The 12,886-nt window shown below is 35.8% G+C and overlaps 1 protein-coding gene across 5 annotated transcripts in view; it reads left to right on the plus strand.

The window, feature by feature from the left end:
• Positions 1 to 12,670, plus strand: part of LOC125047763 (ras-associated and pleckstrin homology domains-containing protein 1-like) — a 159,137-nt gene extending 146,467 nt beyond the window's left edge. For 3 of the 5 annotated variants that reach the window (XM_047646192.1, XM_047646197.1, XM_047646193.1), the window contains 9 exons: positions 2,183 to 2,323; positions 2,661 to 2,834; positions 3,287 to 3,420; positions 4,987 to 5,046; positions 5,311 to 5,548; positions 5,719 to 5,915; positions 6,065 to 6,256; positions 7,011 to 7,178; positions 7,494 to 12,670. In XM_047646192.1, the coding sequence (XP_047502148.1) occupies positions 2,183 to 2,323; positions 2,661 to 2,834; positions 3,287 to 3,420; positions 4,987 to 5,046; positions 5,311 to 5,548; positions 5,719 to 5,915; positions 6,065 to 6,256; positions 7,011 to 7,178; positions 7,494 to 9,419 (3,230 nt within the window). In that variant the 3' untranslated portion in view covers positions 9,420 to 12,670. The remainder of the gene's footprint in view (positions 1 to 2,182; positions 2,324 to 2,660; positions 2,835 to 3,286; positions 3,421 to 4,986; positions 5,047 to 5,310; positions 5,549 to 5,718; positions 5,916 to 6,064; positions 6,257 to 7,010; positions 7,179 to 7,493) is intronic. The other 2 variants (XM_047646195.1, XM_047646196.1) reach the window with 2 other exon arrangements.
• Positions 12,671 to 12,886: the final 216 nt, after the last annotated feature.

Consider the following 12,886-nt stretch of genomic DNA (forward strand, 5'->3'; position numbering starts at 1 on the left):
GATTGAAATAGGCGTTGAGGAAGAGTCTTGGGAAAATACAGTGCAGTAAAAAGTATATTAACACTACATTGAACAATTTACCGCTACAGACAGAAAGTATTTCCACGTAGGTTCTTATGACATCGTTAGAAAAACACTGAAGTCATCGCCCCATGCGTTCCTGCACCTTTCCACCTCCCACGACTCCGAACATGACCCAACGGGGGGGCTGCTTGGCCTTTGGTACACTTGAACTTTGTACCGGATGAACCTTTGTGGCCTTTGCTAGGGGTATGGTGGGGGAGGGGCGAGGAGAAGAGGATGCGAAGAGGAAGAAGAGGAAGAAGAGGAGGAGGAGAAGAAGGGAAAAGGGGGAAGGATGATAAAGTGAGAAGAAGAGACGAAGATTGAGGACGGGAAGGGAAGGAAAATAAAGGGAGAAGGAGTAGAAGGTTAGACCAAGGAATGGAAGGATGTCAGGGTGACAGATGAATCACCAGTTCTTTAGGGATATGTCGTCACGGCGCCTGTCCGCTGCCTCGGATATGCGTGTTGCTTTATGCCGCACGAAAATTTAGTCATGGCAGGACCTCGTCTCCATGGACAAGGATCCAAGGCACGTGGGTTTATTGATGAGTTCATTATCATTGATATGTTTTTATTCATAATGTGAAACGTCGTTTCCGTGCCGTCACAAGAGAGCCGGAAGGAAACCCCTCAGCCTGTTTTTGCGAGTGGAGTGAATGAATGTAATTAATGTGCGTAAAAGTAGTAGGATCACATGCGTGAGCGGCAAACGTCATCGCTGGGAGACATATGGAGAGGAAGAAACATTATAAGGATAACGGAAGAGGAACATAATAATTTTGCGGAAATAAGAGTTTTTGCATAGGAGACTATCCCGTGTTATATCATCATAGTGATGATTGTGATGAATATTACATTTTTCTTAATTTTGTCACTAATAATAGCTACTATTGTGGTTATTATTATCATTGTTGTCATCGTCACTATCATTATCACCACATCCCATAATCATCATCATTATCATATTGTAATTATTGTTGTTGTTGCTGATATTATTATAAAGTTTTATTATTATTGTTGTTGTTGTTTTTGTTGTTACAATATTATTATTATTATTGTGATTGTTATTTTTATTATATTGTTATTGTTATTTTTATTATTATTATTGTTATTGTTATTGTTATTGTTATCATCATCATCATGTTATTGTTATTATTGTTATTTTTATGTTAATGTTGTCATTATTATTGTTAGTTGTTATTGTTATTATTATTATTATTATTATTATTATTGTTATTATTGTTATTATTATTATTATTATTAATAATAATAATAATATTATTGTATTGTAACTATTATTATTTTTTTTTACACTATTACTATTATTATTATTATTATTATTATTATTATTATTATTATTTTATTGTTATTATCATCATCATTGTTGTTGTTATGATAATTAAAAGAATTGTAATGATTGTTGTTATTATTATTAATGTTGATAATGTTATTGTTATTATTATGAATATTATTATCATCATTAGAATTATCAACATTATTATTATTGTTAGTCTGATTTATTACTCATAATAATATTATAATTGGCATTATTATAATTATTAGTCTATATTATTGTTTTCAGTCTTCATCAAGATTCTTATTGTTTATTATTTAGTTATAATTTATTTATTCAACACTACCATTGTTGACACAGTTTTCATAACTGCTGTTGACTTGTGATTGAATCAGTATTTTTTATTTTTGCTCCTTATTTTTTATATTTTTTACTTTGAATTTCCACATGTTCAAAATAATTTTCTTTATTCTATTTGCTCTAGAATTATTTTATAGACATATATGCAGAGTATATATTTTGCCTATAATACATGTATTTTTTTCCAACTTCGTCCATAACAACACATCCTCAGTAGGCGTGGCATGATTGGAGACACTGAGGAAACAGAGTTTTCTTCTTTTTCTCCTTTTCTCCTGTTTCTGTTACCCCTTTTACCTATTCTTCTTCTTGAATTTGATATATAATAGTATCTATTATACTTATATCAAATAGAAAAAGATGGAATTTTATTTGATCCTTCACCATAAACATGATTTCCCTTCCCTTTGTTATACCAAATTATTCAGCCATATTTAAGTGTTGGGATTTATTTTTTTGCAGATTCTGGTGACGTGGAACTGGATGCCATCCTTGGGGAACTCTGTGCACTGGAGACACAGTTTGAATTTGAGATCACAGCCAAGAACTCGACATCTGCATCCAACCTGAACACTACCACACCCAGATCTACCTCTGGAACAGGTATGGTTTAGTCCTTTTTTTTTCAGATCTAGATATTTTTGTTGTGTAAGGTTGCATTATATAATTTTTTTTCACTCACTTTAATAGTGTATTGTGTATATTGCAAGGGAGTTTTGAAAGAATTTTCATTTGTGGATATAAAAGAACTGAGCAACAAAATCAAATTTTGGTATTTCTCTCTCTCTCTATCTATCTATCTATCTATCTCTCTCTATCTATCTATCTCTCTCTCCTTCATCTTCTTCTTCTTCTTCTTCTTCTTCTTCTTCTTCCCACTCCTTCTCTGTCTTCTGTGGATATGGAAAAATTATTTAAACTTTTCTTATGTCCCTTTCAGACAAAATGCAACCCAAGCAACAGCAGCAGCAGCAACAGCCCCAGCCCCAGCTACACCCACAGTCGCAGCAGAGGCACAGTCACTCTCGCAGCAACTCTGGAAACACGAGACAAAAATTTGAGCCTCTGAATGTGGATGTTGATGTTACTACCAACACCATGGGTAGGTGTCAAGGTTAGTGTATCATATTTAGTAGTAGTGTTTACTCCCTCCCCTCCTTTTTATGGGTGTGGTGGGGTATATTTTTGGGATTTTTTCTTTTTTCTTTTTTCTGTGAAACATAGGATAAAAGATACAATTGGAGAAGTTTTGACAAATTTTTTATTTGACTATTGATTTAGTAAAATAAATTGGAAACCTGTGATATCTGTAAAGTACTTCCTGTGAATCATCTATGTAAATGTTTTCCTTCATATCTGGAAGAGATACATTATTCTAACATGGGGAGAAAGTGAAATAAAATAAAATAATCTTGAAAGTACTTATTTCAGTGAAACAGCAGCAGGAACTCCTCTTTAGAAATGTACAGTAAAAAATCTGCAAATTTTGTACTAACCTTTTCATTCCAGCGATGTTTCACAGATATTTGTTTGTATGTTATTACAAATTAAAAACTTCAATTACAGCACGCACTGACAGCCCAGACAACGACTCGGCATTTAGTGACAATGTTTCTATGCTGTCATCAGAGAGCTCTGCTTCAAGTGGTGCCTCTGGAAGTGCTGGCTCAAGGCATGATGCAGGCAAACATACCTCACAGGTAGGCATCTCAAAAGCTTGAATAACCTCTCAAGAATATTAACTTTGCTAACCATTGATTAAGGTAGACATTGGCTAAAAGGAAAGAAAAGGAAATATGACAGTTATTACAATTTACTTTAGCCATTCTTCCTGTTAGTTAATGCATGGGTTGTATTTGTTATTGTTGTGCAACTTTAGACTTAGAGAGTTAGTAGAAAAAGTATAGGATAGCAACTGGTGGCTGTTAAGATATTGTTTTATAGTGTTCATATGAATTAGATGCAGTGTAATTGGTTTAGGTGGTTGAAGATAGTTTTAAATTATTTTCACTGGTAACAGTTCAGTCTTCTGTATGTAATGTATTTTTGTTTTCATTCTATGTCTGGTATGAATATAAGACAAAACTTTAAATCAGAATCTAAGTTATTCATCAAATGTGTTGTTTATTAGCATATTGACAATATATTGAAAACAGGAACAGTGGCTAGAAAATAAAGTTGAAAAGAAATTCACAAGGTGAATTTTTTATTATATTTCCCTGTTTGGTACCTTCTGAATTTCTCTATTAGAAGGTTAGTTTTTAAAATAAGAAGTGATGAGGTAAATCCCATGATGGTGCGGTGTTGGTTTCCCCCTTTTTCTAATCTGTTTTATATTGGGGATATATGGTATTATTTGAATATTTAATTTACCTATTGCCAGTCTTGACATGATGTAATATATTATAGGGCTTTAATGATACTTGTTAAGTTCAGTAAACTAAGTATCTTTATTTTGCTGCTGTGCAGTGTATCCACACATGTTATATAGTTTGTAATATCTGAGATTTAAAAGTATGACAATAAGCTGAACAGTTAAACTTTCATGTGTAAATCCTTCGTTGATCAAAAATAATTGACCATTTGATATATATGTGAAGCACCGTAGTTAAGATGAAATTGAAAAACAAATCACACTGCAACTTATTCATAAACTGCAGATGTGCATTCATCAATAGGTTAAGATACCAGCCTACATATCTATAGTTTCAATACCTACTAGCATATAGTGGTTCATTTAGTGGGGATGAGAAGAATATATATGTATATTTATATATTTTTTTTGTGTGTGAGTTCATTGAAGGTCTTTGGTGAAAAGATTTCAAATGAACTTTATTGCATGTATTTGGCTTTCCTTCCTACTGTTTTGGGGTGTATTTTACTAACCAGATTAACATATTTTCATGGTGAAAGCAATACTCTGTTCCTTGATTTTTTGTGCTTCTCACATTCACAGATTAAACATGGATATTTTGCCACTAAATAGAGAAAAGAATGAATAAGCAAGAGGGGGACTATTTACACTTTAAAGGTTGTAAGAAATAAAGGATGTTTTACTCTGTGAATGTTTTTAAGTGCATCGCTTTGGGTTGATTGGCTGATGTTTACTTGAAAAAGAGTTTTAAGAATAGAGAAAGGACACAAAAAGTCATAAGATAAGAGTATCATACTAATGCAAAGGTGTTAATACTGTATGTTTCTCTTATTTCTCCCCCTGTTGCCTTTGCATGATGCTTGGTTTGCATGGTGGTGGTGAAAAAAAACAGACCCTTTTCCTGACTCTACCTCAACTGGCTGACCTACTAAAGGATTGTGGGTTGAATGAGGTTAGTGAGTTGTGTGGAACCTTTGTGGACTAATGCCTCTCTGTCCAAACTTCTTGACAGAAAGGAATGATTGTTTGTGTTTAAGTGGATACTTCAAAGATAGAAAAGGAAGTTATTTCTGTCATTATATTTTATATATGAGTGGACATATTTGTTTGGAGTTACTGTAAAATAATATAGCAAAGAAAGAAATGTAAGTATAAGTGTGAAAGGCGTATGTATAAGTAATGTGTGGTAATACATAATTCCACTTCTACATGACAGGTTGAACAGGCAGCAAAACTTAAAGCAGAGAAAATCAAGATGGCCTTGGAGAAAATCAAGGAAGCTAATGTCAAAAAGTTATTCATTAAAGCTTTTACATCAGATGGTTCAACCAAGTCTTTATTAGTTGATGAGAAGATGACAGTAGCATTTGTAACAAGGCTGTTAGCTGATAAGAACCATGTACGGATGGATCCTAAGTGGGCAGTTGTGGAACATATACCTGACCTTTATATGGGTAAGTGCTCAAGATGTAACTGTCAGTTAAAGTCTTGTTTTTTATAAATACAGAAATGATAATTTGTGTTATAATATTCATCATGTATGCTTGTAGCTACCATTTCTCTTGAATAACCACTGAGTATGATTTGTCTTGAGTGTAATTCCACCTCCCCCTCTTTTCTGCAGAACGAATTTATGAGGACGATGAGATGTTGGTAGAAAACCTCTTGCTGTGGACTAGAGATAGTAAGAATAAGTTGCTCTTTCTAGAAAGGCCTGATAAATATGATTTATTTTTGAGGCCTGAGCAGTATATCCTCATTGGATCATCATCGCAGAAGCACTCTGATATGGATGATGATGGAAGGAATACCCTGATTGAGGTAAGGAGAGAAGTTGATGGTTCTGTTTGAAGCTTCTTTCATTCGTAAGAATCCTTAAGGTGAAATACTTCATGCTGTTCAGACATAAGGGAAAGTTTATATTTACTAGAAGTGGATTTTGAAAATGAAACCTGGCCTCTTCTTTTCAGGAATTCTTCTCAAGCACTGGTGTAGGTGTTCCAGAAGTAGAAGGGCCATTGTTCTTGAAGTCAGAAGGGAAGAAGGTCTGGAAGAAATACTATTTTGTCCTCCGTGCTTCGGGGCTTTACTACTGCCCAAAGGGAAAGTCTTCTAGATCTTCAAAAGATCTTGTCTGCCTTACAACACTGGAAGTGAATCAGGTGAGTTACTATGGGCATTTACATAATTCATGGATGTCAAAGACTTGGTACTGCCAAAGATAAAGTAACTTTATGAGTAATATGACATTAACCCATTGGCGCCGGGAAAATGAATAAAAAATGGGGAAAATTCTGTGCTCATTTTTTATATTTTTGGGGGAAATGTCTTTACACATAGATGGCTCTGCCTTACCTGATATCACCTTTTCTTGAATTGGTGGGAATATGTATTTTCTTACTAGTGCTGTGAATATCGATGGTGTTATTCTTAAAATTTATAATTACTATAATGTTATAAACATTAGTAATAGCAAAATAAGGTAACATGAAATATTTTAGAAAATTAAAGAAAAGGTTGAATGGGTGAGACAGGCAGTACTCATAATTGTCTCATTGGTGACTTAGTACAAGTGTAGCCATCTATGTGTAAAAACAATTAAACAAGTAAACTCACAGTGGGCATGGCATGGCATGCCTGTCTGCAATGGGTTAACCAGGTTTAAAAATAATATTTAGGATATGGCTTTGTAGAGTTTGAAATCTTAATTCTGAAAGGTGTTTACTGAAATAATGTAATTCTTAGGATAAGTTTCATTACATCAGTTTTAGTCTATTTTATTTATCATTATTATTTTTTTATTTTGTGTCTGCCAAAGAGACTGATTTAAAACATGAATAGAATTCCACCTTCTGAAAGATAAGTAAAAGTATCATGTCAGCAAGAGAATTATACCAACAATATCTATTTCTTTAGGTTTATTATGGTGTTGGATGGAAGAAAAAGTACAAAGCTCCAAGTGACTGGTGTTTTGCCATCAAGCATCCACATCTACAAGCAAAGAGCAGCAAGTACATAAAGTACCTTTCTGCTGAGGATCCCCGTACATTGGCTCAGTGGGTGATGGGCATAAGAATTGCAAAGGTATGGAAAAGATGATTTGTAAATGTACTTAATTTCACTGGTGCCTGTTGTTCTTCAGGCCATTGTATTGGTCATTCAGAATAAATATTAGGATTTATTTTTTTAGACAAGAGTATTTGATGTCATTAAGAAACTGGGAAAGTAGAAATTATATATTTTTTCCCTTTTTTCTTTTTAGACTTCTTTTTACTCTTTATATATATATATATATATATATATATATATATATTAATGTTGTTGTAACTGGTAGTCTACTGATGAACATTTTCTTTTGTTTTTGAAGGTCATTGTCTAATAAGAAACTATTTTTTTCAGAGTGGAAGAAGATTACTGGATAACTACCGATCTCTCATGGAAGACATTGCACAAGAAGATATTGACATGCTCGCCTCCTCTAGGTCCTTCAGCATTGCATCAATGGCAGGCCAGAGTGGTGTTGGGGGAAGCTCACAAGGCCCATCACAGGCCACAACTCCTTCCTCAGAGTCCCAGTCTTTAGATTCTTGCTTGGCCCCAAGTCTTACCCCAAGTGTTGTTGATGGTGATGAAGGAGGAGAAGATGCCCATTCCTCTACTGGATCCTCTTCACAAGACACACCAGTCAATACTCTTGGTCGACCACCAGTCTGGCGCCAGGATAGTCTCAAGAGTGGATCTTCGAGTAGCTCAAGTGGTTGTTTAAGTGAAAGATCATCAGCTGGCACACCCACAGGTGAACACGGGTTTGAGTCCGAGTTTCCTCAGGGAACCATTAAGAGGAAACCATCCAGCAATCCAAAGCTACCCTTGACCACCACAACAAGATTACTGGTTAAAGAAGTTGATGGTGAGGATGTAGTGGACACAGCGTCAAACAGAGGCACAGCTGGACGGCAGAGTTTGAGACGCTCTCTCACAGAGGAAGTGAATACTTTACGGAGACGAAATTCAGCTACTCAGTCACGTAGCAGTGTAAACAGCAGTTCATCTAGTAGCATACTGAATACTAGCATGGGAAGTCCTGTGCCTCAGGAAGAAGAGATGGACAGCTTACCCCTTCCACCTCCCCCACCTGAACTAACAGAACCTTGTGCCATGGAATTATTACCACCGCCTCCCCCTGAATTGCTGGCATCCACACTCAGCCTTAATTCTCTTCCACCTCCTCCTGATGAAGCTTCTCTGCCACCTATAAATCCAGAAGATCTCATGATGGCTAGCATTACCTCTCTGCCACCTCCACCACCTCCTAGTCCACCTAAGCCATCTAGTCCACCAAATGCAGGTGCAGCACCACCCCCACCTCCACATGCAGTTTTACTAACTTCACAAGAACCTGGAGCACCACCACCACCACCTCATGGCCTTCCCTTACCACCTCCTACCACTCCCAAACCAAATAAAACTAGAGGTCCAGGTTCTCCAGTTTACCAAACTGCTGGTTCACCTGTTTATCAGTCAGCTGGCTCACCTGTATATCAGGCTGTCACACCTCCAGCTGTTGCACCCAAACCACGTCGTGACTCAAGTGAGTCTGCCACTTATGCTTCACCTCCATATTTAGCTGAATTACGTGCTCACAGTGCTCATGTTCCATCAAACACAAATGTACCCCCTCACAAAAATGGTTGGCATCCTGAATCCCCATTGCCACCACCTCCACCTTCACCTCCACCACACCAGCCTGTTTATGCACAGCCACAAAGGAGTCCACAGAAGAAAGTTAAGAGGATTACCTTCGTAGATGATGTTCAGGATATTCCACCAGCGCCTGAATCTCCAACGACAAAACCTCCCCTTCCAAGACGGTCTGAATCAACAAGACTCTCAAATCCAGGCCGTTTAGACAGTCCAGGAAATAAGATCACTCCCCCAAGATCTTTCCTAACCAGCTTACAAAGAGTTATGCAGAAAAAATGGCAAGTAGCACAAAAGTGTAAAGACTTTGATAAAATGCCCCATGAAGTTTTAGGATTTAGAGATCCTGTACTTCCTAGTGAAACAGAACGTAATGTAGGAGCCTGGATCCAGGAACATTATGGCAGCCTATATGAAAATCTTTCTCCTCATGGCTCACCTCCCCAACCCAGTGCAGATACGGTAGATATGCCAAGACCAATTGCCAGCCATACCTTGCAACCTTCACCCCCCCCTCATGCTGAGGACCTGAACAGACTCTCACAGACTATGCCTGGAAGGAAAAAGCCTCCCCCTCCTCCACCAAAGAGGTCAGACTCAACCCACTTGAGTACACGACAATGACGACTGCGACGCTAGTGGCCACCTGTCTTGTTAAGCATTACCCCACTTGCACCTGAAAGGAGGCTTAGTGTTATTATATATGTAAGATTGTTACTTAATGAATGTTGCCATGGTTCACAGAACCCTTAATTATGGTTGGGCTATGTTAGAACAATGGTGATATGCCGGTGCTGATGAAGTGGCGGTGTCGAGGGGGACGGCCTTCTCACCGACCTTTACTGCATGCCTCCAGTCAAACTGGTAAAGGCAGTCGTCATGACTTAAGAAGTCATTAGTATAATATTTCCATTTGAATATGAAATTATATTTCTTAATGTCCCTATTGATGTAAAGTACCTTTGATTTTAGCATTAGGGAAATTCCTTGTTACATGTATTGTGGTGAGCAAAATGATGGTTTCTTCCAATGGTGCTACAATGTGGGCTGGTCATTGGACAGTAATGGAGAGGTGCCCAGAATCAGCTTGAACCTAGTTACTGTTGGCATTCAACTAACTAGCTTGACCATGTATATTTCTAGCATATGCAGATAGCTAGTAAGGCTTGCAGCTATTGGTCATAGCCAGAAAGTTGGCATGGGTTGCCCCCATAAGAAACCTGCTCTCACATTTACATGGTACCAGTAACTAAAGGTCATCCAGTTACACCAGCAGTATCACCAAGCATCAGCATTGATAGTCAGTGTTTAAGCATGATGGAGTTTACTCTGTCAGTGGCCTATATCGACTTAATTACAGATAAGAAACAAGTATTTTATTTGGTCAATGCTGACTGCTTTTCTGTTTGTTTAGGAAAAAAAAACAAGTAGCTTAAGTACTTGGTGGTATTGACTTTATGTTTTGACCAGTTAGTTATGAAACCAAATGTGTAAAAGTGTATATTGTACATTGAATATGTTTTTTTGTATTTTTTGTAAAGATGTTAACACTGTCCCTAGAGCCTTGTGGCTGTAGGATGGGCAGGAGTTTTTTACCATTTTTACTGTAACAATTTATTTTTATGTTTTAAAGTGTTTGATAATGTGCATAAGAAAATTTTCCTTGCTTTTCTTTGACTAGTATCTCTAATGTTTCTATGTGCAATTATGGGTCTTGAAGAAGAAAAAAAAAAAAGAATTGTAATCAGCTGGAAGAAAGAATTTTATATGTAAAAAGCTAAGAGCACATTAACCTGCCTGCCAGATTTCATTTTATGTAAAATAGATCCATCCATATTATTATATTATGCCACAAACTTCGTACTTTGAGGGGTTCTAGTACTTCCAACCATGCTTTGAAAATCTTTTTCAAAGGGAATATTAATATTGAGACCAGACCTTTATATCTTGTATTATGATATTTACAAAGATTTGATGATACTGCAGTTCAATATTCAGACAAGAGCTAGGAGTTATGTGAGCTGTGTAGTTACGTCTCTTATGAAACCCAGATGTCTGATTTTGCGAGTGTGAAGGAGTATCTCTTGTAATTTGTTTTTTGTTGTTTATGAGAGATTGATTTAGACTATGTATTATTTATTATAAATATTGCTAGATATTGTAAATGTATCAATTATTTATTACAAACAAATGAATATTATTTTGTCCTTACCTATAAACTTACTATTTGAGTTTATGACTATGAAATCAAGAATTGGTATATATATTTTTTTTTTTTTTTTTTTTTTTTTTTTTCCCCTCCAATTTATGGACTGGTAAAAGATGTCAGTTGCAAATATTCTATTGCTGAATTGTAAATACATCCCAACATTCTAGAAACTTCTGGTGTTGGTAATTGACTGGGGAGGTATTGAAACAGTGCAAATGCTCTTTCTGTTTTTCTTAATGAGTGGCGCTAGTAGTTATTATTAAAGAAAGATCTTTAGGTTTGGTCTCAGTAAAAAGATGTATCAGTTATATCTGAGCACTTTTCTTCTTTCTGCCATCATTAGTGAAGTTAAAATAGTTAAATTGTTGTCATCTGTTTTCGTACAGTATGTCTTACTGATGAGAATTTTATTTCAACTAATCACTGTCAATTTGTTATGGATGTACCTTTGAAAACGTTTCAAGTTAGGTACTTACACTAAAATGAGAAGTCAACACATAAGCATCAAGACAAAGAGAACTGAATTATGGTATAGACCTCAGCAGTAAGTATGTATTTGTCTTTTCCATCTGCTTGATGCTTCAGTAGCGATTATATACAAAAAAGTGTGGGCGACTTTTCTGGGTCCTATGTAAATCTACAAAATTTTGAACATATACATATATATACATTTATATATATATTTATTCTCTGAGGGATTAAGTACATCTTTTGGTAACTGCAGTTAATATTTTTCAGTATATAAAGAGGTTGACTTGCATGAATTAAATGAATACATGTAATCCAAAAAGCTGTAATGAATATAACATTTTATTGAAGCCATGACCTTAGATATTGCATACCTTGCAGTATGAAATAGTGTAAATGTTGTGGCTAGATGAAACATGTTCCTGTTTGTTTCAGAAATATAAGCTTCACTCCATTATGTATTCCAAAGGCAGTCACATCAGCAGCTTTTCTTTTCTTCGGTTTATCGATTATGTAAACATATACTTGTATTATAATTCTTGTTTTTTTTTTGTGTAGGTTTTGTGTAGCTAATGTCTTACTTTCATTAGTGTTTTATGTGCTATTCTTGTAAATGCATGAGAGAATTGTTGCTAATATTGTTTTTCTATTTCAAGAAGAGCCAATTAATGCGGGTCTTCATATATAAATTATATTTTGTATCCCTGGCAGCCTCTTTGTCCACCCTCCCCTCATTCTAATTTGCATTTGTTAAAAAGAAATCAGTAGTTTTCCCCTATTTCAGCCTGTTTGATTTAATTCTTTATATAAACCAACCACTCTTGCCTGAGCGTCCAAATTGTGTAATCTTTAAAATATAATTACTGAGCTGTCACTGTCTGCGTCTGGTCTCCTAGTCTTCTTCCCTAAAAGACCGCCCGAGGTGTGTCAGTCTCAGCTTACCTCAAGCTGCCGGCCTTCTTCACCTGCTGTAGCAGACTCCCATGGGATAAAATTTTGAACCCAAATCTTCCTGAATACCCCTTAAGTTTATACCTTCTCTTACCGATGTCTTTGTCTCCTCTGGTTTCTAGAGGGTCTATCATAGGTAACTGGAATAAGGGCAGATGATGGCCCAGAATCCAGTGGCCTTGTGCCAACTTCCACATTGTACAGAAATTATATATACACAATAATAAAAAATATCTTCATGAAAATGTGTAGTGGTTTCTTTTCCCTTGGAAATGTTATGATTCTGATTAAAATAAGTAATTTTTTATTAGTTTTGTTGTAAAAGACTGTAAGGAGTAATTATCAATAAGTGAAAACTTGCTTCTATTTCTTTGATTCAAAATAAATTATTATTCATTTATTTCAAATTTTTAGCTGCATCAACAGTTCAAAATACAGTGATAGGGTGGATGCTTGGGGTGAA

This window comes from Penaeus chinensis, chromosome 42, assembly GCF_019202785.1.
Source record: "Penaeus chinensis breed Huanghai No. 1 chromosome 42, ASM1920278v2, whole genome shotgun sequence".
In the NCBI taxonomy this organism is placed as follows: Eukaryota; Metazoa; Arthropoda; class Malacostraca; order Decapoda; family Penaeidae; genus Penaeus; species Penaeus chinensis.